Source organism: Manacus vitellinus, unplaced genomic scaffold (assembly GCF_001715985.3).
Source record: "Manacus vitellinus isolate BGI_N305 unplaced genomic scaffold, ASM171598v3 scaffold_5_pilon, whole genome shotgun sequence".
Taxonomy (NCBI): domain Eukaryota; kingdom Metazoa; phylum Chordata; class Aves; order Passeriformes; family Pipridae; genus Manacus; species Manacus vitellinus.
In genome coordinates, this window is record NW_021940682.1 from 3,306,777 (window position 1) to 3,333,509 (window position 26,733).

General features: G+C 39.7%; 1 protein-coding gene across 1 annotated transcript in view; it reads left to right on the plus strand.

Moving 5' to 3' along the window:
• The window catches only part of BCAT1 (branched chain amino acid transaminase 1), a 47,371-nt gene extending 20,956 nt beyond the window's left edge, over nucleotides 1-26,415 (plus strand). The window contains exons 4-11 of the mRNA XM_029963389.1: nucleotides 468-578; nucleotides 1,429-1,548; nucleotides 3,784-3,947; nucleotides 5,085-5,227; nucleotides 11,164-11,249; nucleotides 13,484-13,624; nucleotides 14,735-14,809; nucleotides 19,029-26,415. Of these exons, the coding sequence (XP_029819249.1) occupies nucleotides 468-578; nucleotides 1,429-1,548; nucleotides 3,784-3,947; nucleotides 5,085-5,227; nucleotides 11,164-11,249; nucleotides 13,484-13,624; nucleotides 14,735-14,809; nucleotides 19,029-19,070 (882 nt within the window). The 3' untranslated portion in view covers nucleotides 19,071-26,415. The remainder of the gene's footprint in view (nucleotides 1-467; nucleotides 579-1,428; nucleotides 1,549-3,783; nucleotides 3,948-5,084; nucleotides 5,228-11,163; nucleotides 11,250-13,483; nucleotides 13,625-14,734; nucleotides 14,810-19,028) is intronic.
• The last annotated feature ends 318 nt before the right edge of the window (nucleotides 26,416-26,733 follow it).

Sequence of the window (26,733 nt, forward strand, 5' to 3'; positions counted from 1 at the left end):
CTTAATTACCTTATCTTATACTTCCTACCAAAAATGTGTTTTGGACAGAGAACTAAAAATTATTAATTTAAAATTCTATAGATCCTTTATGTAAGGGAGAATACTGTTTTGGCTTAGTCGTAGGTATCAGTCAGGATGTAAGGGAGTTAAGTCAAACACATGTTACAAATTTTAATTGCTGTAACCAAACTATGAAAAAAAAAAAAAAAAGGTTATCATTAAGTTCCCTGACAGAGAAAGACACACCTGAATTATAGACAGGTCATCTTCATAATACAAACTTCATAATCCTATCTCACATGAGTGTGTTGCCAGGATTCACTAGTTAGCATTTATGTTTGAGGACTGTGAGCAGGACAAGTTTTTTTATTTTCAAAGGGTGTGCTCTGCATTTGCACAGATCCCTGCAGGATGACACGTCTCAATCATTATTTGGTTTCTTTTCTCTCCTTTTTTTGGCTTGGTAGCTGTTTGAAGGAATGAAGGCTTACCGAGGAGTGGATGGCAAAATCCGCCTGTTCCGGCCAACTCTCAACATGGACAGGATGGCACGGTCAGCAAGGAGGACAACTCTGCCAGTACGTAGCCAAGGCATCTTGCTCTCCATAAGTCAGAGCATATTTCCATTTTCAGAGTACAAACCTCTGAAACTTTTAAGTAGTGTACTATTTATCAAACGCTCTATCTCTTCCATAGTCCAGTTAAACTTTGTTAACAGATCTTGTTCAGTGAAAGAAACTGTTTGACACGCTTTTTTAAAAAAAATCAGAACAATGTTTTGCTTTCTTTGTTGTTTCCCTACTGTTTCAGATGTACAGTCTGTTTCTGAGGAATGGTGCAGGTATTTGCATGCAGACAGCTGATTAATCTGTTATGGTGTTAATGGTTTCCTTTTCTTCTTTCCACTTCAGTTGAGTCATTGAGGCTTTGACTGCCTTCGTTTGGTTGTGCCAGCAACTTAATACTGCTTTTAGCAGTTGTATCTTGGCCAGTGGATTTCCTCCTAGGCTTATTAGCTGTAAGATCTCGGGAACTTGGTAACGAACTGGGAGACTTGCTGGCCCCCTGGGGTTGTAACCCAAAGCACTCTTCAGCAGAAGAGGTGGTGCCTGAGGTTTCTGTCCATGTGCTTTGGAGGCAAGAAGGGTCAATGGCTCCTTTTTAGTATCCCGGGATGATACTTTGGACCAGAGGAGGACATGCAGGGTGCTATACAAAAAGGCACAATGGTCAAGACCATGGTATCTTTAATTCTGTAAAGAATGAACTAAAACAAGATGATGTATGTAGGTCCTATGAGCCTCTATGGGCTGTCACTGTTACATTAACTGATGAAGTGTTCCTTGCAGCATCTGGATCTGTAAAGACCATAGAATGTTCCAGCTATATTTCTCCATTTGCTTTTCTCCCTTTGCTTTTCCTTCCCAGTCTTTTGACCAGAATGAGCTGTTAGAGTGCATCCTGAAGCTCGTGGAAGTGGAAAAGGAGTGGGTCCCATACTCAACCGCTGCCAGCCTGTACATCCGTCCTACCTTAATTGGAACCGAGGTGCGAAACGCCTTCTTCCCCCTCTTAACCTTTGTGTATTTAGGTATCAGAGAAAAGCCTCCATCCATAAAGGGAAACGTGCAGCAGTCAGTAGATGACAGGATTACAGTTCTGGGGCAGATTGGTTTTGTGTTTTTACTTTTGAGTTCCTCACCTGTAGCGCTACTGCACAAATTTAATGTTGACCACACTGCCACTTAGTGGGCACATCGGTTCAGAGCACAGAAAGTAAACTTGGATTAACTGCTCAGAGTGGGAACACAAAAATTTACTTTAACTTAGGGTTTGCACTGAAAGGACAGTTATTTGTGGCATGCTAATGCATGCCTTTAAAATCCTAATAGTCTGAAGAAAGCATGAGGGAACAGAAATTTGCTGTGTGCATTTTGTGATTTAAACCCATACCTCCATCCTGACCTTAGTGAGGTGATTTCAGAAGATTCTACCAAGTAAATTAAGATGGCTCTTCTGAGAGGCACTTCTAACAGAACTGAGAACAAATTCTCATGTTAATTTGTTATTGAACCCACACAAACACGGCCTTATAAGAGCTCCTTTGCTATAAGGTATTACTGCGTACTCTCTGAGTTTCACATGGGTGTGAGTCAAGCCTATTGTGTTGATAAGGGGAATTAGAAACAAGAGAGTTTCTTTTAATGAAAACTTTGAGGGTGTTTGTTTGTTGTTTTTTTTTAGCAGTAGCAAGAGAGAAACTTATCATGGTAGAGTGTAGGACAAGGCAGCTGAAGAAGGTAGGGTTCCAAACTAGGCAAGTTGCTCTTTAGCAATATCCACGACTGTAAGTAGTTACCATACATCACCATTGCACATTTCAGGTGTGTTCTAGGATTCCATTAATTTAATGCTTGTGAACTAGTTGCAGATTTTCAGATGGAAGAATCTCCACGCAGTGACTGTAAAGTAGTGATATTAAACATTGATTTTTTTGCCCCCTTTTTTTGGAAATTCTTTTGCTGTTGAGTTTTGTTTCCGGTTAGCCAACACATCTGGCCTTTCCACTACATCATATGTTGTTTCCAGATTTCATGTCCTACTAAGCTTTTATGAGTCAACACAATTAGAAACCAGGCAGCACAATCTTTGTAAAAGCCAGGAAAAGTATCGAGATCTCAGTTAATCTTGTTAGAAATCTTTCTGAAGGCATAAGCTAGACAGAAATCAAAACAACCCTTTCAGTACCTGGGGAAGGCCTATTTGAATTTTACAATCATTCCAGTATTATACTATTATTTTCCCTTCCACCTCCCAGTTTAGTTTTTTGTGCTTTGTTTAGCTTTGGTCCTGAACATTTAAGTTTAGTAACTTTTTCTCAGTGGAAACCAAGGATGAGCTTGTTCTTTTTACAAGACTGGTTTCTGTGAGTGGAGAGAAAATAGTAACCCATTCAGTTGTACAGAAGATCCCAAGAATCATGGGCAACCAGCTCTATGTAGCCCTGCTTGAGCAGGAGGGTTGGACAAAATTACCTCCAGAGGTGCCTTCCAACATAATAATTTTGTGATTCTCTTGTCAGTCCCAAGCTTTACAGAATCATGAAGGTAAGCAGTCTCCTATCAGAGGCTTCAGACTTTATCCAGTACCAAACTTCATCTCCACCTTCAAGTATTGATGGTGATGACTTGCAGGATGGGAAACCCCCCAGAGAAGAGGGGGAAAAAAATCTGTTACATTCCAGGTTATTTCCTGTGCTGTTGTGTGAACTGTTTCCAGCAGGCAAATAATTTTAGTTGTCACACAGTCATTCACAATGCCAGCACTCAACTCTACCAATGCCAGTTCTAAGTGGCACTGGCTAATTCTCCTCACTAATGCAGCTGACTGTTTTCTCCACTGTTGTTCTTGCTAGCAGTGGTTCTTGCCACTCCTTCCCCTAGAAGGCTTTGAAGGCTTCTGCTATGATTAATTCATGTAATTATATAGTACCTTGTTAAGCTAAATTCTGAATTCTCAGAAGGTTGGAACTCTTTGAGAAGATTAGAGTAATATATAGGTAAATGTAATGCTTTAAGTGAATGGTGACAGTCTGTAAAATTAGGGTTGTTATGTTGCTTGGATGGGGGGAAGTTACATAAATATTTTCTCTTCATTGCAGCACTTTGCATTGTCCTGATAAAAGCTCTCATGCTGCAGTTCCACTGAAGGCAGTGTTTCAAAAGCACCTGATGTTTGAAGTATGCCAGTGACTTTTGATTTGTTTACATTCCTTATTTTCAGCCTTCCCTTGGAGTGAAGAAGCCGACTAAAGCCCTCCTGTATGTCATACTGAGCCCTGTAGGCCCTTACTTTGCAAGTGGGAGCTTCAATCCAATATCCTTATGGGCGGATCCAAAATACGTAAGAGCCTGGAAAGGAGGAACAGGGGACTGCAAAGTGGGAGGGTAAGAAAACATTGTTCTGCATTTCTCTACATAGCTCACAAAGCAGATTTGGGTTTTAGTGAAGTACCTAATCCAGCAGATGCAGAGACATTAAATGCAGTAGTTAAACAAACAATGTGCTACAACAAAGATTTAAAAATCGTACTCCGCAAATATTATTTATACAATGCAGTTGCATAGTTTTATTTGAATATTACTGCCAAGCTGATTTTTTTTGCAGCACCTCCAGCTAGGGAACTGGAGCTGGAAGGTGTCCATATAATACTTTTGCTCTTCCCCTTGGTGCAGTTGACACTGAAGACATCAGTTTTGTGAAGCATCATCCAGTACGGCATCCTGCTGCCAACTGGGCAGGGAGCAGCACTGGCTGCTGACCTCCTGCCTTGGCAGGCTGTCCCAACAAGCCATCTGCAGAGGGAGTTTGGGGGTTTAAGGGAAAAAAGAACCAATTATCTGCATTGGCTTTAGCCTGGCAGTTTTCTGCTGAACTAGGCCTAAGCGCAGGTGTTATTCAGTCAGATTTGCTCTGCAGGCAGCATTTTAGGAAAACATTTGCTCCTCAAGGATATGGAATTCATCAAGGCCCATTTGGAGCTCCTGAAGATACTTGTTCTGTGAATGTCTTTTACTAGAAAAGAAATAACTTACCTCTGTTGATATTTGTGCAACAAGAGATTCATCTGACACATATTACTCATCTGTTAATCTGAGATATATGACATGAGGTAGATGATGTTTTTCTTGGTTTTTTTTTTTTAAGCCATGAACTGGAGAGTAATTGTTGCTCCCTCTCTCTCCAGGATGCCAACTGCTAAATAAAGATAAATGCTTTCCTATGGTGTTTAATTACAGTAATTAGAATGTCCAGAATATGGAACAAGTGGTATTTTTAAGACAACTTGGATGGATATGTTTGAGCTGTTGATGCTGTTCAGCCCTTCAAAGTTTTGGGGTTGTAGATACAAATGATCTAGTAAAATACTGGTAGAGTACTTCCAAAGAAAATGTCCTAGGGACAAGCAGTGACCGTGCAGAGCACTTGCTCATAAGGTAGATGTGCACAAAATTTTGCTTAAAAATTAGAAGATACCCAACCAGATAGTCATAACTGTTTGCTCTTTCTTTTTGTTTCTGAAGGAATTATGGTTCTGCTATTTATGCCCAGCAAGAAGCCCTGGAGTTTGGCTGCCAGCAGGTTTTGTGGCTCTATGGAGAAGATCACCAAATAACTGAAGTTGGAACAATGAATCTGTTTCTCTACTGGATCAATGAAGATGGAGGTACAGTAACATAAAGCATGAAAACTTTAACAGAGCAGGCAGTTTAATCCACAAAATGATTATTAGAATGCAGATCATAAACTGTTAAATTAAAATGATTTAACAAAAGAAGTTATTATTCTCTTCTGAAAACTAATAGGTGACTGTTAATTATATCACTGTGAAAGAGGACATTCTGGAGCAGGTGTGAATGCTGCCTGCTGATCACATACTCAACTGCTGGGCCAGTCCATGTGCTCAGAAGGGCAGAGTCTACCCAGACAGAAGGTCACAGATCAGGCTTAGTCTCAGCTGTAGCAGCTTGATCTCTGAGGAGGTGTTGGCTTAGAAGCAGCGCAGAGGTGCTAAAAGACAGCTTGTGGCTGTGCATCTCTTCAAATTCTGTGGCTTTGAGCATGAGTGGCTCCCATCGTTACTTTCTGGCAAGTCAGATGTTCCCAAAGCATAGCCAGAAGTATTTCAACATCCAATTCATGAAGAAATGCTCTTTCTTCAAAGAATTTGAAGTTCTGTCTAGTGATGACAGACAGAGAGAAGCATGTCAGTAAGTGTTCCAGATCACTAATGCTCAAATGATACTTTCAAGACATACCATCACTCTTGAAACTATTTTTACCCCTTTGTACCCATGGTCACCTCTGAGCAACGTAGATGCTGATTAGAAAACTAGTTAATGAGCTGCCAACTATTTAAACATCTCAAAACCACCCATTGTGTATGCATATATTCAGATCTTGAAAGGTGATAGCTGCACCTGATAACTGGTTTGGAAGACTACATGACTCTTCAAAGGACTGAGCCAATGTACAGGCAGGTGAAAAAAAGGATACCTCCTGACTTCCATGGATGCTGGCCCTCCATGAATATGAAGTGTTATTGAGTTTTTGCACGATGCAGCAGATGCAGGGTTCAAACTCAGATTTCATTGTAGTGCCACGAGTACCCTTGAAAATTGCTGTTTTTCTGACAGTGCTCAGCTGCAGAGTATAGAGGCAACATTCTGTGGGGACAGCAGTGTGCTTTGGATAGTGTAGGACAATAGGGATTCAGCTACCTGACTCCCAGCTCTGTTTTCATTGTTTGTCCTGCAAAATCTTTACCACTTTTTTTAAAAGGGGGAGGATACTCCCTCAGTGTGGAATGAATCCATGAAGTTTTGTGAATGAAACAGTAAATACTGGAAATTTTCTTGTCATTATAGCAGCAGTAGATTTGTCAGTGTAGCTAGATGGCCAAATTTATGCCTTGTGCAACTTTGCTGGAGAGACATGAAAATAGATTTTGGCTTGTTCTGCCCAGGGAAAGGACACTGAAGCGGGGACATAATTAGAATTCAATGTTCTCATTGTGCTTAAACCAGGAGTATGCTGGAATTATCCAGCTGCAGCACCGTACTGTTCCAAAGATCTGCCAATCACTGTGTTACCAGTGCACTAGTGAATGGTACTATTGTGAGGTGGCCGTAGCAAACAACTTGTAATTCATGCCACCCAAGCAGGCTGTGTGCTGGCAAACCTGCCCTCTCACAGGACACGGCAGTATCCTCACTGGAGCACTTCGCTGTCCCCCGCTGTGCTGGGTAATGCTTAATTTAGGGGATCTTGGGCTGAGAATTGCTCCTGCTGCCAATGTTTGTCATCACATGCCTTACCTGCGGCTCTGCACCGGGGTTTAGAAAGCGCTTGTCGTTGTGTTCTGTCGCTTCAGGAAGGACACTTAGGCTGTGGTTTGGTTTTGTTATGCAAATGATGCAGCTGAGAGAGAGATCAAACGGAGACGGGCAGAAATTGCAGACCATCATGGAGAGGAAAATGCCTTTCTTTGTTCTGAGGTCACTGCTGAGTAGCTGGAACTGCTCTCCTTGGTTTATAACCAGTCAGAGACCCATCCCGGTAAAGCCTAGACCGGAGGACATCCATGCTTCCCATGGGAGTAGGCTTTTCTTGCAAGCCTTTGCTGTATATTTTCAGTTACAGCTTTGTGACTAAACATGACCTGTTATCCTGGGTGGCAGGAGGAGCCTGAAAAAATGTTTTATTTGTAACATCAAGGAGGGAGTAGGGGGGGAACCACTCAGTTTTTGGTAAAATAACGTGACATGCTCTATGCAGTTCTTGTATTCCCCCTGCTGCACTGGCAGAGGCTTAGAATATGACCATACCTGGATATCTTCTGTTGCATAAATACAGGAGTGTGACATTTCATTCATCAAATCCTATTTGCAGTTTATGTTCACTAAGTGAAAAATCTGTTTGCCCTACAGTCCCTTCCCCCTGCCTCTTCAGAGCACGTAACTATCCCAAGAAACTCTTGACACTGCAACTCATTTCCTGCAACAATGTCCGTTCTTCTGCCTAAAATATAGGCTTGGCTTTATGGAAAACCTCAAAATTCAAGTGTATGTCCAACATGAAGATGGCTAGCTATGAAATCTGTGTGGACTTTTGAAAAATTCAGTTTCTTCAGGTGATTTGGAACCATTTGGGCTCCACTTCTAGCTCTAATGTTAAGATATTGTTAGTAGCATTCAGATATTACTTAATATTTTAGTGTTGCTATTAAAATGGTGATTAATACTACCCACTTCAAAATTTCATAAATTAAAAAATAGATATGTGTGAAGATTCTCTGAAAGAGGTAAAATTTGATGTAAGTTTGCTTAGTGTTCTGTAGTCAGAAGGTTATTTGTGCTGCAGAAGTATCTTGTACAGGTAGATAAAAGAAAATAAAGATTGTATCTTCTGCTCTAGCAGAAAGCCATAGCAATAGCATGGAGGGAAGAGCAGCAAATTAATGAGATGACAGACAAAGGAAAGGAGGAGAAAGTAATTGAGGAAAGCAAATTGACAGAGACACAAAGACAGAGTGACTGCATGAGGGAAGAGTAGAAGAAAAGCCTGATGGGAAATAAGAAGAAAGAACGGTCCAGAACAAACTGGGAGAGGAAGTCAGCTGTTAATAATAGTGAAAAAAGGGTTTCCTGGGCTCTTCTTGACCCTGAAGTTCACTTGGAATTTGTTATCATTTTGGTAAAATATATTTAGGTGAATTTTGCAGCGTAGTTGTAGTGTGACTAGTACTGAGGGCATCTCATGTTTGCAGTCTTGTCTGCTATATATTCATAAATACAGGTGTGTAGAAAAAATCGAAGGTGTATAATATGCAAGACCTCATTTTAAAAATCCCTTTAAAACACTCTGACGGAATTCCATTGTTATAGCAAGCCTGTACTGTGCCTGGTTTAATGGGGCACTGGTCTGATGGTGCTACTGCTGCAGCAATGTAACAATAACAGGAGAAGAGAAACCCTGACGTTTTCCTTCAAATGCCTTCCCCCCCTTTCTGTGACTATACATTTTAAGGCTCCCAGTCCGTCAAAATAACTCAGAAGGCAAATGGAGTCTGTGAGCTCCCAGCCTGGTTTCTGGGAGATGGACAAACTGATGTCATATGTAGCCTGGTTTGGCATCAATTCACGGAGAGGATGAGCTTTTGGCATGCCATGCTGGATAATGTTATCATCTCTGCCGGGTACCAGGGGAGCAGATGTTCCCCGGGTGGCCCCAGGCTGGTAGTTATCATATGTACACTTGACAAAATTCTACAGAGCAGGCTGTTTGAAACATTTTGAGACTTCCATGTCCTGTCTGCTCAGTGCTGTTTGGCGGCTGGTTTGGCCTGGCACCCTTTTCAGACTAGCTCAAATCAAGTAATACATGTTATTGAGCTTAAACAGGTCCTGGACAAGATCTGTGGCAACATCACCAGACAGAGAAGAGTAGTGACAACATTTGGTATCAAAGTCCACAGTATTTGAAGTTTTGTATTAAAGAAGGGAGTGCATTTGTACGTGACTGTGTCACAAATGCAGGACATCAGGTTTTCCATGTTCAGAATCAAGTGAACCCTGTGGCTCATGGAAAGTTTTAAAGTCCTCTTCTTTTTAGAGTCGTGCCAGAATTAGGGCCAGACATGCATCATAATTAGGAGTGATGCTGTACAGACTTTTAAGAAAGGAAAGCTGCTATTCTTGACTGTATGAGAAAGAAGAGATCACTGCTGTCCTTAGGAATCTGGATAGGTTAGGGAGTGGCACTATGGGCTAGTCAAAACAGAGCAGAACATATAGCCTGTCCTAGGGTAGCTTTTCTATACATTTTGGCATGGCAGTTCACATCTATTACTTATGTGTGTATGGATCCTCATAAAAGGATCAGAGAAGCATAGACAAGAAAAATTTCCAGTCCAAATGAATAAATCCAGGGCTGGCAGCATTAAAAAGTAATGGCTATTTCCTGACAAAATGGAAAGTTGAGTAGCGGATTCAATGACCAATTCCATTTAATTAACCTCCATTTCCCCTATCCCACCCCAGCCCCAATGCCCCCTCTTGCACAGTGGGGAGAGCCCATGCTGTAGTCAGTCTGGAGCTGTGTGTGCTCTGGCTGGCAGGCAGTGTTTGTACATGGAATTATCTACCTGAGTGCTGAAAACAGAGTATTGAGCAGCTGAGCTCAACCTGCTTCCACAGTCCAAGGACGAACACCGTGTTTCTCTTTTCTACTCAGCTGCAACTTTTCACAGGACTTTTACAAATATTTTAAAGACAGCTTCTCCTTTGAGAGGGGTTCAAAAAGGCCTGGATTCATCCCTGGATTCTTGTGGTCCAGGGAGGTGGGGACATAATAAAATCATGAAGATACATATCTTTTCCTTTTATGTGACCTAAGTAAAAAAATAAGCAAAAAGCTTAATGGTTTGTGGATTTTATGAGAAGGGTAGTTTCCTTATAAGATCAAGAAAGAAAGTGAATTATCATTGGGGAAAGAAAATGGTTAGAAAAAATATGAAGAGTATTACTGACAGACTGTGGATGTCTTGATTTCTCAGTGCAAACTTGAGACTGTCCTAAAAGTCTCTGTCTGAAAAAGAGTGAATGATCAGTGTTCTCTGATAATAGAAACCAGCAAATATTTTAAATGTTTATATTCCTTTCAAATGTTGAAATGTTCAGATGTTAAACTCTGTTTAGAATGAAAGAGATAGTTCAAAATTAAAAAGAGTAACTCTGATTTGCTGCAAAGAACAGATGGAAGAACAAAGTCTACCTACAAACTTGTGTTGTAGCTCAAGTATTTACCAAGTGTGGATTACCATTTATCTGCCATTTCACTAGTTACATTAGACGAATATTTATCTAATGTTCTTTTTCAAAAGGAAACAAGAAGCACGAGCTAAAAAACCAAACTAGTTGAAGAACTTGTTCTTGTTGTTGGAATTTTCTTAAGACAGCTCTAATTTGTAAAGAGAAAATTAGGAGGGGAAAAAGGATGTCTAACCTACTGCAAAAGATCATTAAGGAAGCCTCTCAAGGAGAGTTGGCAAGGTTTCCACTGCTTTACTGATTCAGTAGATGGATTTCAAAATTTTTGGTAAATGTTTCATGTTGCTGCCATGAAGTAGGTATACTGAATCCAATATTCCTAAATTAAATAAAGCAGTTCAGGGAAAGTCATGATCTGCCCTGGGATTATTAGGTGTGGCTTTTCCTCTGCTTCTCTCTTCAGAATTTGAAGACTGAACCATTAGATGGTTTCCAATAGTTATACAGTGAACCCATAAGGCACTAAGGAATAAAACCTGCTACTAGGCATTAGCCATGTATATATTGATGTATGAAATCTGTTTTTTCCCCACCCACTGAAGTGTACTCAAAAGGTTCCAAACACTGAACAACTGTTTATTTGAATGGATTTTTTGTAATTTGTGTTCTTACTGAACTCTGATATAAACTGCATCTTACTGGGTACCACAGAATTATGGAATATGCTGAATTTAAAGGGACCCACATGTTTAGTGTAGTATCAGTAAACATGTTTTTCTGTTACTTTGGTTGTTTTTTAAACTAGTGTTTCTATTTCTTCTGTGTTCAACAGAAAATGAACTGGCAACCCCACCTTTAGATGGCATCATCCTTCCAGGAGTGACAAGGCAAAGCATTTTGGATCTGGCACGCAGTTGGGTGAGTGTTTTGGCTTTGGCAGTAATAGTTTCAAATACCATGTTATAATGTCAACAGAAACAAACATTTCTGGTGCTCAGTACCTTAAAGTTCAGCTGATCTGGTTAAATCATGGAATCACAGAATAGTCTGGGTTCATAGAATCATAGAATGACCTGGGTTGAAAGGGACCTTGAAAGATCATCCTGTTCCACCCTCCTGCTGGGGGCAGGGACACCTTCCACTGGACCAGGTTGCTCAGAGCCCCATCCAACCTGGCCTTGGAAGGGACATATAAAGGCATCTATTCCAACCTCCCCACAATGAGTAGGAACATCTTCAACTAGATCAAATGGCTCAGAGTCACATCCAACCTGTCTGAAAATCTACTTCCAAGGTCCCTCTGGATGGCATCCCTTCCCTCCGGCGTGACAACTGCGCCACAAAGCCTGGTGTTGCTGTCAAACCTGCTGAGGGTGCACTCAATCCCTTAACCTAAATGGAAACTAAGGGCATGCAAATTCATAGAATACCAACAGCATCAGGATACCCACACCTGTCACACAGAACAATACCAATCCTGTTAAAGTAGCTGCGTGTAGCATTTAACACGAAAATTCTCATTAAATCCACCGGTACCAGCAACTTAAAGCAAGGAAACAAAGAATTACCATGCATGACCGTAGCTATACTTCAGTCATCAGCACACTATTTCTCCACTTAGTTCTCATGCTTCCAGCCTTGTTTCCACTAACTAGCATGCAGCCTAGCTAGCCACAGCCTTGAAGTCATCTGTCTGCTTCCAGTTCCTGTTCTGTACTGCAGCCATCCAAGAACTTATTTGGACACTTGGGACTACCTCATATCTTGAAATGCAGCAATCTGTTCACTCTGCCTCTACAGTATTCAAAGGTTTTACTGTGTCTTGGGTAAAAATAAGGGTTCATCAAGCCCAGTATCCTGTCTCCTGGTTTTGGCCAGGCCTAAGTTTAGGGTGGAACAGCAGGAATAACGCAGGCATGTGTGATACTTTCTCCCTGGTATTAACTCAACTTCCAACCACATGTATCTAAAAGACTTCCAGAAATAGAGTTCACAGTTATACCACTTAAACCTAACTTGCACTGAGGAGTGCTGAGCATGTATTTCATAATGCATGTGTGCCCCTGACGAGCTGCCCTGAATTTTTATGTATCTTTATTTGTGTTGGTACTTCCCAAGTGCAGACATGCATGCACACTTGTCAGTCCCACCTCCCTTACAAGACAGACTGACATTTCTAGTTGATAGGACTTTTTTTGTGAGATGCCAGATTCTCACCTTAGTCCACTTAAATAATCTACTCTCACAAAGACTGTTCTCTTCTTCCTGACATACACTGCCTAACCTATCTGAAACTCTGCTTACATGGTGTCCCTGCCTCTCTCTCTCCGAATAGTCCTGTCCAGAGATAATCATATTTTCTGCCATCATAAGCATCTCTGTTTCATGTTAAAAAGCTTGCATATAAAAGAAGGGCTAAGCTTTAGTTTTGTCTGATAGGACAATAATGTCCCTACAAATCCACGAAATAAAAATTTCAAATTTTGATGTTTATTTTTTTTCTTTTAAACACATCCCCTTGATCAGTTGCAATGCATTCTTCAACACTTGTAGGAGGTAAAACACTTCCAGTGTTAAGACTGTTCAATGCTTTACTCATGCCTGCAGTACAGTTAATTTTTGTATGTGACAACTGTGTGCAGGCTACAGTGTGAAATTTCACTAGGGATTAAAAAACTATATCACATCTAGTTGGCCTTGCAGGTGGAATTAACAGAATGTATTTTGCTTAGGAATCAGTGATTCTGAGAGTGGGATGCAAAGGCTCTCTTGATATAATTGAGTAATTTTTGTACAAACTGAAGCGTGTTAAAGACCATGAGTAGTCAGATCCTGTGTCACATAACAAATGACAAATTACTGGATGTTACTCCCTAGTGTGATACAGATATTCTGTACTAAAACAGAGGGAAGTGTCACTTAATCATCAGCATTGTGTCTGGCAAACCATCAGCTTAGCTGAAGGTTGTTCTTTTGGTTAAAGTCTATTTTGTGTGATTCTGGGAGGTTTGAAAAGTTCACAAGATCAGAGCCAAAACCTGACTGATTGCCACTAGGTGAACAGTTCTATTAAAGATGTTTCAACATGGAAAACAAAAATGCAGACATTTTTAAACTTTTTACAATTTTTATGGTGGATTCTTCTTGGGCAGGGAGAATTCAAAGTGTCTGAGCGATACATCACCATGAGTGATCTGACAGCTGCCTTGGAAGAAGACAGAGTAAAGGAGATGTTTGGTGCTGGAACAGCTTGCATTGTATGTCCTATCTCTAAAATTTTATATAAGGGCAAGGTAAGAAAATGTCTATTTTTTTTCTTCCTTTCTTCTTTCTTCAGAATTTTATTATAATTAATTGCAGCTGAAGCAAAAAACAAGGGAGATGGAAAAGAAGTGCTGCCTGTAAAGATGAACAGTGTTTTTCAAGTGAGTTACTGGTGTGTTGTCAGAAGGGAACTTTCCCTCTTGTCTTCTAGAAATTTTGTATTAGTTAAAAACATAAAATTTCAATTCCATGGAAAATGAAAACAAACAAACAAACAAACAATTCCCACACCCAAGGTTGTTTGCAAATACAGAAAAATACATTCTCCCATGTTTCTTTTATTGAAAATTTTTTTCCTAAGGCACCTGGGAAAGGTGAATAGAGGAAAGACTTTGACAGGAAACCTAATTTCTGGGCCACTGCTGTGTTTCCTTCTCAAGCCTCTCTCTTCTTCACCCCTCATTGCAGCTCTGATGGAAGAGCTGTTTCAGGAGGGTGCACAGCTGCTTCCACCTACTATGGACATATGGGAGATTTCTCCTGCACAGGTGGAACTCCACAGCCATTCAGGCTGTTCAGCTGATTTGATGCTATTTAGCCAGCACAAAGTTAGTTCAGAAGGTTGGGGTTTTGAAGTTGAATATAGGGATGTGCTTTGTTCCATCAAATGTGGTAAGTAGAGTAATTGGCTGTTAGGTGATACTTCTTGAATTAATAAACTAGAATAAATGTATTGATACTATCTGATGCTAAGAGAATATGAGAGACATCAAGGTGCCAAGTGATAAGTTCTGTAAGTGTTGTATTTCTACACGATATATTTTGAAATGAAATACTGCATATAATATTACTACTCTTGCCTACACAATACTCCCTCTGTTTTGGATAGATCTTTTGGAAGGCTTAGATTAGCCTCTATTTAAAAACAGCATAACAGTTCTACTAATCCATGCTTCAGCATGCCCTCCTGTAAAAAAAAACCATTTCAACAACCTTTGACTACTTGTAAAGAGGGCTAGACAGCATGATAAATATTTATTAAAATTGTTGGCAACCATAAGGCACTCATATGTATGGTTATTACTTCATATTACTCTCTTTTTCTCTCCCCCCTCTCCTGCTCCTTTATTCCACGTCAGCATCTGCACATTCCAACTATGGAGAATGGACCTGAGTTAACAACTCGTTTCCTGAATAAGCTGAGTGATATCCAGGTAAAGTGTTTCCTCTTCTATAACCTGATAAAATAATAAAAGGTGAACATTTGAAAGCATTGGAAAATAATCTTTTGGGTAATGGTGCTATAGAAAGCATTATATAATAATATAGAGTCTTTTGTTTGGTGTGATTATTCTATCAATATTCTCTTTTCCTTGAGAAAATATAATAGGGATGAAGTGTAATAGGGTTTTTCCCTGTTCCTCTTGGAAGCTGGATACGAGTTGCAAGATATTACTGTTATCAGTGAAATCTAGTATTATTGTTATAGGTTCCTTTTTAAGGGGAAAAAATAGGATTATGAAGCATTTTAACCATGATCACAAATGAGTACAGTCTAATCAGTAAAGGGATGGGTGAAGCAGCAAACACTCACTGGATGCAGCCAACTGATCACTGTTTCTCTTTCTCAGCATCTTTCCAATCACACAGTCACTTCTTGTTCTTAAAACAGTTCCTTTCTCTGTGATTTCCTAAACATCACAGTCTGTTTGGAATCTGTGCTTTATCTCCATGTCTGGGCAATGGAGCCAATACCATTTCAGGTGAAGTCAGTGATCAACATGAGATGGCCCTTCTCATTTTAGTTGCCTGTTTTCTCTCCCTTATTTAGTGTAGTTTACGGTGCTCTTGAAGACCACCTACCTAAAAGTAGGTCTTCACAAGTTACAAGCCCCTTTATTTAAGATCCAATAGCAGTTGCTTGGCATTATTGTCAGGATTTCTTTAAATTGTCTTATGGTTTCCATTCCACATTCTTAGCTCTTGGCTCAAGATGCTAGATTTGCCACTAAAATTTTTAACTTCTTACCAGTAATTCTGTGATATGTGTCATTATCCCTTGCTCAATAGGTAGTGACTGGCTTAAGACAAATTTATCCAGCCTTCTCCCTGAGGTTTCCTCCATGCCCTCCCTGATCACACGATCACAGAACGGATCAGGCTGGAAGGGACCACAGTGGGTCATCTGGTCCCACCTCCCTGCCCAAGCAGGGCCATCCTAGAGGACATTGTACAGAATTGCATCCAGACAGTTCTTGTATTTCTCCAGTGAAGGAGACTCCAGAACTTTTCTGGACAACCTATTCCAGTGCACTGTCACCTCTGCAATAAGGAAGTTCTTCCTTATATTTGGGTGGAATTTTCTGTGCATCAGTTTCTGCCCATTGCCTCTTGTCTCATCACTCTGGTTTTCCATCACCAACCAAGGCTCAGGAGGAGGCTGAAAAAGTGTAGATTGTTACTAAACATTATTTTTCTTTGACCTTTACAACTGTGCATATGGACCTTTTTTTGCTTTCAACTGTGTACATACCCTGTGTTCATTAGTTACATGCCAAGAGTAAATTCATTACTCTTGGACTATTATGCATATATTTACTTCTGAGTTCTTGTCCCAAGCCTTCCTTGGGCTCATATCCAAATGGACCTCAGGATGTCATACAGAAAACAGTGCTGCAACAGACAAAATGCAATATCTAATATTCTTAAAATGTCAGGGGGGTTCTCAGGATCTTTGACCAAGATCTTTTATATTTTCTACCAAGAGGGCTAAAATAAAAGATCTCTTTGCAGTATCACTGGACTATTGTCATACCATTTGGACAGTTTGAGGCTGTTCTTCCAAAGAATTTTCAAGTTCTGAAGAATAAATATCAATGGAAATTACAGCCAAACACAGCTTTGGTCTCTGTGCTGTTGCCTGAACTAGGGCAACGTATCCATTTCATGTTGAACAACAGACATTTGTAAAAAAAATAAAAATTCTCAGCACCACCACTGTCCTGCATGTGAACCTCTGACCAGGAGATGCAGGGCTCTGTATCCAGTATTATTATACCAATGCCCTTGAGTACAATGCATGCTTTTTTAACATTTTCATACTCTCTTCATTATTGTGTTTCCAAGTCTGTTTTCATGCTGCTTATTGTTCTTTCACAAGTCTGCTGTGTTCAACAGGATTTCTTTGGGTGTGAACAGCTGTTCAGTGGAACTAGAGCTGGAGTGACAAATTAGAAACTCATGGGCAGAACTGATTCCATTTCTCATGCCAGTTGAGAGAGACAGTAGTAGAACTGCAATACACATTTTCCTTCCCATCACTGAGTAGATATTGTGATCACTAAAGGTTCATAAAGACTTCAGATTAAATCAATTACATTGTAAAAAATAATGGTGTGTTTATGAATGAATTAGTCATAGTAGACTGTCTTCTATAACTGCTTGAGTTAGAAGATTTAGGGATGAGATTGTTTTCTCTGGGAATACACTCACTGAAATACCACTTGGATGTTTCTGTGGGTTTTCATCCATGCTTTGAGAATAAACAAGCTCTTGTTATACCCTTTAAAACATAGATTAAGATGCAACTTGAAAGGGTTGGACAGAAAGTAAGATAGGTTCATTATGCTACATGATAGAAAATACATTTAAACACTGCAATCAAGACAGTAGTGAACAGATATTTAGTCAACCCCCTGTCTTTTTCAAAGTTGCACAATCTAAGTGGATAGGCCACTGGAAAACAACCAAGAAAGGAGAATGAATGTGTTAAGTTTTACAAAACAAGACTTGGGTGTGATGGGCAGTGTAAGAGGGATGGCATTGACAAGCCTGAAGTCGAAAAGTCTTTGACAGAATTAGAAAAGGATGCTAAACCTGCTTTTATTTCCAGAATGAAAACATCTTGATTGTGGTATCACATTTCATTCCCTCTTTAGTTCTGGAAGCAGGTGCAAAATGTAGTCAGATGGCAACCCAGACCAGTCCCTGTGACTTCTGGTCAGCATCAGAGCATTACATGATACTACTACCTAAAAGCAACAAAATTTACAAATAATCCCCTGGCCTCTGCCTGCTCTCTGGTTTGGAGGATGTGGGAATGCCACCTTTTCCCTAAGAGACAGTGATAGGAAGGTCAAAGACATCTCTTTTTTCCACCTTTGCCCCCAGCCTCAACAGAATTGCCTCACATGAAGGTAATTTAGTGTTTTGTGGTTAAACTAACAATACATCAGCTTTGCCTTGGTTATAATTCCCAAGGCAACCACACTGACTACTGGGAATATAAGCTGAAAATCCTTTGAACGAGTAATTTGTGCAAGGTCCTGTGTAACACGTGACCAGTGTTAATCAACCACGTTGCAGACTGAAGAACAGGAGCAGCAGAATTAGTAATGAAAAGTAGATGTGACACATATGAAGGTCATGTAGAGGCTTTACCTGCTGGATTAGAGAGTGAAACACAAGCACAGTGAACACCACTCCTTGGTGGATCTAGAAGTGTGTTTTTTCTGGCTCATCCTGATTTGGAACTGTTGTCTTCTCCCTGTCCCTTTATCTCCTCTCCTGATGATGTAGAACCTGAATTGGAGGAGTTCCTTTTATCCACTCTGGATAAATTATCATTAAGTGATGTTTTCAGCCTACATGAAGCTTTTAAAATCAATCTTTATTTCTTGTTTGAAAGTGTTTTTAAGCTCCCTGAACTTAGTACTATGAGGGAAAGGACTCCCAACTCACGTCTGCCTCTAGTGTGTCCACTACTTAGTTGAGCCCTGTGTGTGTTTTGGGGTCTCTGGAGCATTGTTTACAGGAGTGGTGACAGAGCTTTAGAACATGCAGCCAGCTTAGCAACTAGAAGTGCTGCCTAATGACTGTATCCTTTCCTGGAAGGATACAACTCCACGCCATAGGTTGCCTTTGTTTCTGCCTGATGATCCTGTTGGTTTGTGTATGGAAAGATGACTTGTTTTATTTTGGATTACAATTGTAGTCTCTGATATTTGTGATGCTTTTATTTCACATTCAGTCAGAATGTTAAAATAAAAAACCACCTTGAAAATAAAAAGAAATTTAAAAAAAAGTGTTTGTTTATTGGAGCTTGAGCAGGGGCTTACTTAGGAGAGAATTAGTGAGCAGACCTCAGGGAATAACTGGATTAAACTGATGGAAGTGAAGCAGGACTGTTCTGTATCATCTGTAGTGAGTATCAGTATTGCCCCTTCCTAGTCAACCTGCTGGAATGTGGTTAAAGCTTCAAGCTACTTTTAGGCTGTGGTCAAATCAAAGACAGAAGTAAAGACAAGAAATAGTATAAACTACTGTCAGAGCAGTGGAAATGAATCTTTCTGAGGCCAGACCTAAGAATGTATCATAACTGTACACTGTTTCTTTTAACTTCTATTCTTAAACTCCATTTTTGCTTTGTTTCAGTATGGAAGAGAAGACAGCGACTGGACGGTGCTGGTGTCATGAAGGTGGACGAGTTCAGACCCTCCAGACAGAACAGACACAAATAATGACAACTTCTGTAGCTGCCAGTGCGTAGCATAGTTTAAGTATCAATTTGCTCCCCAGGATGATTGTTTCCACAATCCGGCAAATGTGAACACAATCATTTTGATTTCTACTGTAATCTCCTTGGTAGAAGCCTGTCTTCTTGGTAGAGGTGCTAAATGTTAGCAATAGAACTTTCCTAATGGTTTCCTTAGTGCCTCCTTATGTACAGTCTGAAAACTTGTGAAATGCTCTTCAACTGCTCTTCAGTTTGGTTTGTGTAGCTGCCATCACCAGCAGAACACGTCGTGTGACACGAGGACGTCGCCTGTTTGCTGCCTGCAGGGTTCTGTTGGCATTATCCTGCCTTTTGCTCTGTGTTTGGGAAACAAATACGTTTAGCCATACGCTCTTTCCTTTCATACTCTGCTTGTATGGGAGATTCCTGAGTTTGCACAGCCCTCTAGATCCCCTCATGCATACTCTGTGGAATAACTCTGTCCTTTGGGCCAAAACTCTCTAACTCGGTCTTAGCCTGCAATATGGTCCCTGCTGGCCTATTGCCTTTCCCTCTGTGGGGATATGCAGTGGCTGCTCGGGCAGTGCATACCTCTCTAATAGTTGAATACATTCCTCCAGGCATGATTTGAAGAGCATGGTCAGGCCCTGCTGAGGCAAAAGTTCCCCTTTGTGAGGCCTAGTACGGAGCTGGGAATTGTGGGCACAGTGTTGCCTTCTAGCCAAATGTCTAGAAAATGAGATTAGACAACTGTGGCTGTGAAAATTCAACCACTCTTCACAGCAACCCAGACTTTGGATTAAGGAATTTCTTTCATCATCCAATCACATAATTTAGACCAGCAAAATGTTTTTCTTGTCCCCTTCACCCCTCACTGTGAAATGTATCCAGTCTTCATTGACATATGTGTACTAGAAGGGCCTTCCTATTAAGGAACAAGCAATGTTGTCAACAAGCAAATGTCTAGCACAAGAAGGAAAGAGCTTTCATTCAAAACCCTGGTGTCATTCTGTTTAAGCACATAATTCCCCATTTAACGCTGCTGTCTCACATGCAGTCTTGATACTTTGGAAGCAATACAGAGCATGTAGCCCCTAGTTAGGGAAATAACTTCTGCAAATGTTCACTAACAATCATTCTGTAATATTTATTAGCTTTCTCCTTTTGCACACAGCTTTGTTGAACAGCTTTAAGATCTCTCTTGCCAAAAAGGATCACCATGTTCTGTATCAATGTTCCAAAGTGCTACTTCAGTGTAAAACTGGTGGAACTTTATTGACACTTTATTGGAGTCCTAGAAGAAGCAAAAGTGAAATGTTTCTTGTCCTAGTTTGCAGTAGAGATGCACCAGTATTAAGGGAAACATTTAGCACTTTATTTTTTTAAGACCCAACAGTATCTCTCCCATGATTTGTAAGTCCGTTGTAGTTACTGGTATTTGTTAACATAGTTTAAAAAGGCAAAATATAATTTATAATAGACCATCCATGCCTTATGCAACTGTTAAAGAATAGCCTTATGGCTTTCCTGTTCATTTTTGGTCTGGTTTTAAAGACAACCCTTCCTTAGCCATTTCTTTCTTTTACTCCCTCAAATCATGACTTTTCCTACCTTTCACTGCGGTCCGATCTGATCTTTTAATGAAGAACAGTTGAAGGTTCTCTCTGACACTGTAATCATTGTTAAAATTTGTTGAATAGGTTTTTCTTTAGACAACAACTGCAAGCACAAAATGGTGTTTCACTTACAGTAGCAATAGTGATGTGTGACTGTATTTCTGACCATTTGAATCTGTACCGTGTGCTGGTTTTCGTTCAGTATCTTACTGTGTACTACAAGCTGCTGGTAGCCTTTCCTTTTTTTTTAATTACATGGCTGGAAAAATTACATGGGGAATGTGTCAAGATGCAACATGGGGTAGGAAGATTTATCTGATGAGACCAGTATCGTAACTAAAGAGTGCCTTTAACTAGAGCGTGGCATGGAGCTCTCTACAAGAATATGTAATGAGAAACCACATGTGGCTTCCTTTTAACTGAACTATCTAATCTGTCCCTTATGTTCATCTTAGATTTAGCAGCAAAAGGAAAAGTGAAAATATCTATCTTCAGTGGTTTTACAATACTTTAACATCTCAAGATGAAGTTAGGGTTGGCAGATACTGTATATCAAAAATCCCCATGAAGGCCTCAGTGTACCAGCAGTAATCTATTCAGTAGGCAGAATGAATAAGGACCAGATAGAAGAATTATTTTACTGCAGTGTAAACCTGAAAGTTGTATAAACCTCTTCTTAAACTCATTGCAAATAATTTAATGTGAAGAAGCCAGGTGGTTTCATTTGGTGTGGTTTGCACTCTTTCCTGCACTGACCAGGGAGACACCTTTCCTTTCACTGCACATTTTGAGCTGATGGAGACTTCAAAATTATGAGAATTGGAACTGGAATGACCCATAGAAATGCATGGTCTTTTCTTGCAGGGAAGAAAAAACCACGTAGTGTGTGTATGTTAACTGTTGTCTTGAAGATCTTGGTTAATTGCTTTACTCTGGCTGTGTCAACTCAAAGTTGTGCTTGTTTCCAAGTGGCATCCAGGGGAATAGGTTCTAGATTTTAAAATGTAAAACCTAAATAAGGGAGCTGACAGCTCAGTATAGTACAGGAAATTCTTCTGGTGTTGCATGCTGTCCTACTCTGAATTCTACCACTGCTTTTTTATCCCATTAACCAAAGGAAAGAAATAATATGTGTAAGTAATAGAGAGTATTTGGTATTGCATTCTCCCTGGTTTTGCTTGTAAAATTTAGGAGGGAACTGTGGTATTCCCTGAGCTAATAATAGATTGTAAAAGAACATCTGCACATCTTTTCTCCATGTGCCCTATTTGTTTAATTGCAACAGATTTACATAGAAAGAGTATGGTACATCATAACTAGGCAATTATCCATTCTTCATCACTTAGTTATGGTTCTGGTAATTGATCATTTAAGACATAAGATAGTCTAACATTAGGAGAATTTGAGACTGTTCAAAAAAAGATCAACAAATTAATATTGTTGTGTGATATTTGCATAATTGGCTGCAATTATTTAATGTTTAATTGGGTTGATCAAATGAGATTCAGCCTTTCACATGCTTATGTTTTACAAACACTGGTACTTTAAAAGGATAATAATGAATTCTAATTTTCATATGTTCTTTCTTCTTCCCTTCATTCTTTTGATTATTATTTTCAGTATTGAGCATGTCCTTAATTTTCAGTTTGGTGAGCATGACTCATGCATAAGAAAGAAGTCTGTCAAATAAGAGAATTTTCAGGAAACTGGCATTTCATACGAGCTGTTCTGGTGCCAAGAGTTATGGCTTCAGCAACTGGCATTACCTAACTAGATTCTTAGCTGCAATGAGGGCAAATTCACTGAGAATTTACAGTGACAGACCCAGGTGGGAATGTTAATAAAGGTTCCTAGACTAGATAATCTGTTCAGTCCATAGCAGTTCAAAGCAAACACGGTTTTTCTGGGATATAGAAGGGAAGTCTGGTAAGACAAAAGCAAGGCAGTGAGATGTCTCTGCTCAGCCATTGTTTACACCTGTTCAACTATCTCAAGCCAAAAAGCAGTTGTCCTCCACTCCTCCTCTTTGTGCATAAACTCTTCTTTGGGTTTGCCAAATTCAACGTAGAGATACCATACACTCTGTACACTTATTTTATACTTATTTATCCTCAGGCGTGAAGACTGTTAATTTGGAAAAATGTGATTTTTGAAATTAATTTGGAATGCAAGTTATTTGAAATGTCTGTCTAATACATGGTATTCCAAGGAGTTCGACAGAAAAACAGCTGGGACTGATTTCACAGCTGCCAAATTAGAGGAGGAACCCTCTTGAATTCAATGGCCTCTCCAGAACAATCTGTATAATCTCAACAGATTTCATAGTGTGAACTGTCTGTTGATAGTGCCTTGCTGTGGAGTAGAATAAAAGAGGTGGTAGCACAGCCTGCCAGACGTTGCCTGTGCATGGGATCCACCCCGTGGGTGGTGAGTTTTCATGTTCTCATATCCTGAGAGGTGGGCAGGTGTAAATGATGGCTGAGGGTGTCCTGGGGTGGGCTCTTCCTTGCTGTCTTTCTCTCCCTTCCACGTGGACTTGCAGCCCCTTTTCCCCAATCTTCTGTCATCATGCCACTGAGTCTTATACCTAAAAGTGACCATCTGCATTCTTTTTCTTTTAGCAATCATGGCAGTTAAAAAAAAAAAAAAAGAAAAAAAAGGCATTTTGTTCGTATTCCAGGTGTTGAGGGATCAGAATTGTGCTTTACCACCCATGTGATGCCTGAATAGACTGCTACTGACTTTGTGACCCTGGACAAGTTATCTAACCTCTTTGTAAGTGTGGAGTAGTAGTACTACCAGTGATTTTGCTTTTAACTCTAATCCAAACTTTTGCATAAAAAGTTATTTTATTACAGATCAAATCAGCTTTCCAGACAAAGCTTTTTAAGCAGTGAGAGAGATGCCATGTAGAGTCCAGTATTTCAAGGATTACTTTAGATTAGAACCATTCTGATCATGGAGGAGAAAAATGTTATCTGAATTAGAAACACATTAAAGATTTGCTGCGTGAACACATAAATGAGTAACAGGTGTAGTTACAAAGTAGCATACAGAAAGATCCTGACAAGAGAATTCACCTCAAACAGGGCTATCCTATTTAAAAATGATGCTTGAAAGAAGGATTATACTCCTCAGTGTAAAGTCATTAGCATGAGACTGTTTTAGAGGTGCACTTAGTCAAGTAGCACTGACAGAGACCTCTTTGTCAGTCTTGACAACAGATTTTCTGAACAGCAATTTGGAAGCGTGGAAGAACTGTTTTACTGTATTTTGTCACTATCCTCAAGATTTGGAAAAAAAATTCACAGGTCCTAAATCATTTAAGCTAAGCAACTTCTTAATAGGTATTTTTAGCCATAAGAGCAGAAAAGAATACTGGCATTGCATTGGTGAAAAATACTTTTGTAGCAGTCCTCCTGTCCAGGCCTTGCTTTGAGCATGATGCTTTGTAGGAATTCCAGGATATTTTCCCTGACTGTGCAAAATCTGAGTGCCATCTACAGCACACTTGGCAAATATGTCCCCAGCTCCATAAACAAAACTAGCTTGGTCATTGCCTTGAGGTAGAACAGTCAGGTTACATTAGGATTTAGCAGGTGAGGAACAATATTGAACTAGAACAGGCAAGCCTTAGATTTGAAATAAAAATTTTGGAATTACTAGCTCAGATAAAATTCTCGTTAATCACACTAGCAAGGTTAACCACACCCCAATATACTAAAAATAATGTTATTATATTCACTAGTAATAGCAGCATGACCATATTCTCATCCCTCTCTCTGAACATGAATTTATACTGTTTGCTTATCTTGAAAGTTAATTTATTGTGTATGATTTTTACCACAATCCTGAATTTTCATGCCATGGTTTAAAAAAAAGACTCTTAAATTTCATGTTCATAGAAAGATCTTAAGGAGGATTTAAGACCTTGATGTAGAATTTTTAAGTCTTTAAAATGCCTGCTGGGTAATGTTAAGGTAGAAACAGAGAAGACAACTTTGTGGAATATTTAACTCCAGTGTTCCAAGTGGTTTTCCAACACTGGTCATTTTTGGTTTTTACCAAAGAGGTACGCAGGGAACAATAGGTAAAATAAGTGTATTGCTTGTTTTTCTAAGCAAGAGTTGGAAAAGTTTCTTAAGAGCTGGTTCTCTTAATAACACTGACTCTTTATAGTTTTTGATTCTGTCAGGCTTAGAGCAGTCATTTCAGGGTGAGATGCAGGAGCTCAGAAGCTATCTCAGGAGGTACTGTCGGGCAGAAACAGAATTTCTTTCATTTTATGATCAAAGTGATCAAGAGATGAACATGGAATCTTTGAAATTTTGCACCTTTTCATAAAAACTTTGCTTTTCATTTTAGAAGTCTTATACAGTGTTGCTGAACTATTATCTTACACTATCATAATCATATCTCAGTACCTTATAGGAAGAAAGCAAACATTCTTATTCTTTATGTGATCACCTTCTTTCTGTATGCCAAATTCCCTCTTCACTATGATTTGGTTGTCACTAGAATCGTGACCACTTCAGGTGAAATAACAGGGTTTTTTCTCTACTGCACCCTACCAGTGCACTCCTCTGGGGCTTTAGTGAATAGTAAGTGCTTGCAGGAAATGCCAGAGCAAAAGGTAAAGTGAAAAGTCTTCTGTTTCCAGAACAGGTGTGCCAGGAGTGAGAGGAAAAATAGTCAGTGAATGCAGGAGGCCAGAAGAACATCTTTACCATTCTTGTTCAGTCCAGGAGACCACCCAGGTATACCAAAAATCTAGCAGGATAGTAGATACTCTTACTCAGTTGCTTAAATACCTACATCTGTGCCTACATTTTCGTAACTTGGGCCCTCATATCTCAACTGAAACCTGCAACACACTTTTATATGTAATAAAACAGTAAAATATTAGGTCAAAACAAACATGTAATGCTCCAGATCATCTAACAGGTCAGTGGCCTACTCTCTTCCCATAATTTGTATTAATTTTCTAAATAATTGTTGACTAGAACTACAAGTAGGAGACAAATGCATCATTAACACTATTTCATAGTCGAGGACCTTGACAAAGAGCAGATCTATTCCCTCTGTCTCCAGGGAGAGGGCTTGGCCACTAAGTAGAGAGTGACAGAATGAAAACAGTTCTTTGCCATAATGGAGACCAGTAAGAGTTTTTTTCTGAAGCTATTTACAAACAATTTCTGTGGAGGCAGAAATTTGGAAAGACAGGTGTCCTGATCTACTTGACCTTTGAGGCATTTAGAAGGGTGCAGTAGTAGTTATCTGAAACTGTAGCATATAAGCAGTGGGAAATTAGCAACTTAGAGAGGGAGAAGTAAACACCTCTGAAGGGTCTCTGTTTCCTCCAATCTTAAAAGTTAACTGGGTATTTTACAAGGATCTGAAGCATATAAAAGCAGTAAAGGACAGATGTGTGAAAAAATACTGGATAAACTAAAGGAAACTCTACCTCATTCTTCTCTAAAGGTTTTGTAGAAGCACAATTAAGCGCTCCTAATGGCATTGTTACGTACCGACCATCTGGCATGAGAGAAGCACTATATTTGTATGTCTATAAATCCTGTAATAACTGTATTTTGCTGGCAGTAGAATCAGTCTATACTATTTGCAGTTTTCCTCATCAAATCTGTAATTATGCAATGTTTCTGTCTCCAATAAAGGAATATAATGGGCACCTGTTTGTGACATGTTATGAAATCATCACTGTTGACAACAGCTAAGCATTATTATCCCATAGATGGGACCATCTATGAAACACATGCTTGAAGGCTGGATTAAAAGGAAAAAAAAGAGTTTCTGAATGAAGTGGGGCATGTAAGAAAAGCAAAGCAAGACTCAAGTGGCAGACATGCACCTACCCTGCCAAGCCTGGAGGCTGAGCCAGTTGTCTCACTTACAGTAAAATGCTGGACAAATTAACCAGCAAAACCACCTACCCGCTAACCATGTTGTCATGAAACAGTTTTTAATATGATGGGACTGTGTTGCTGTG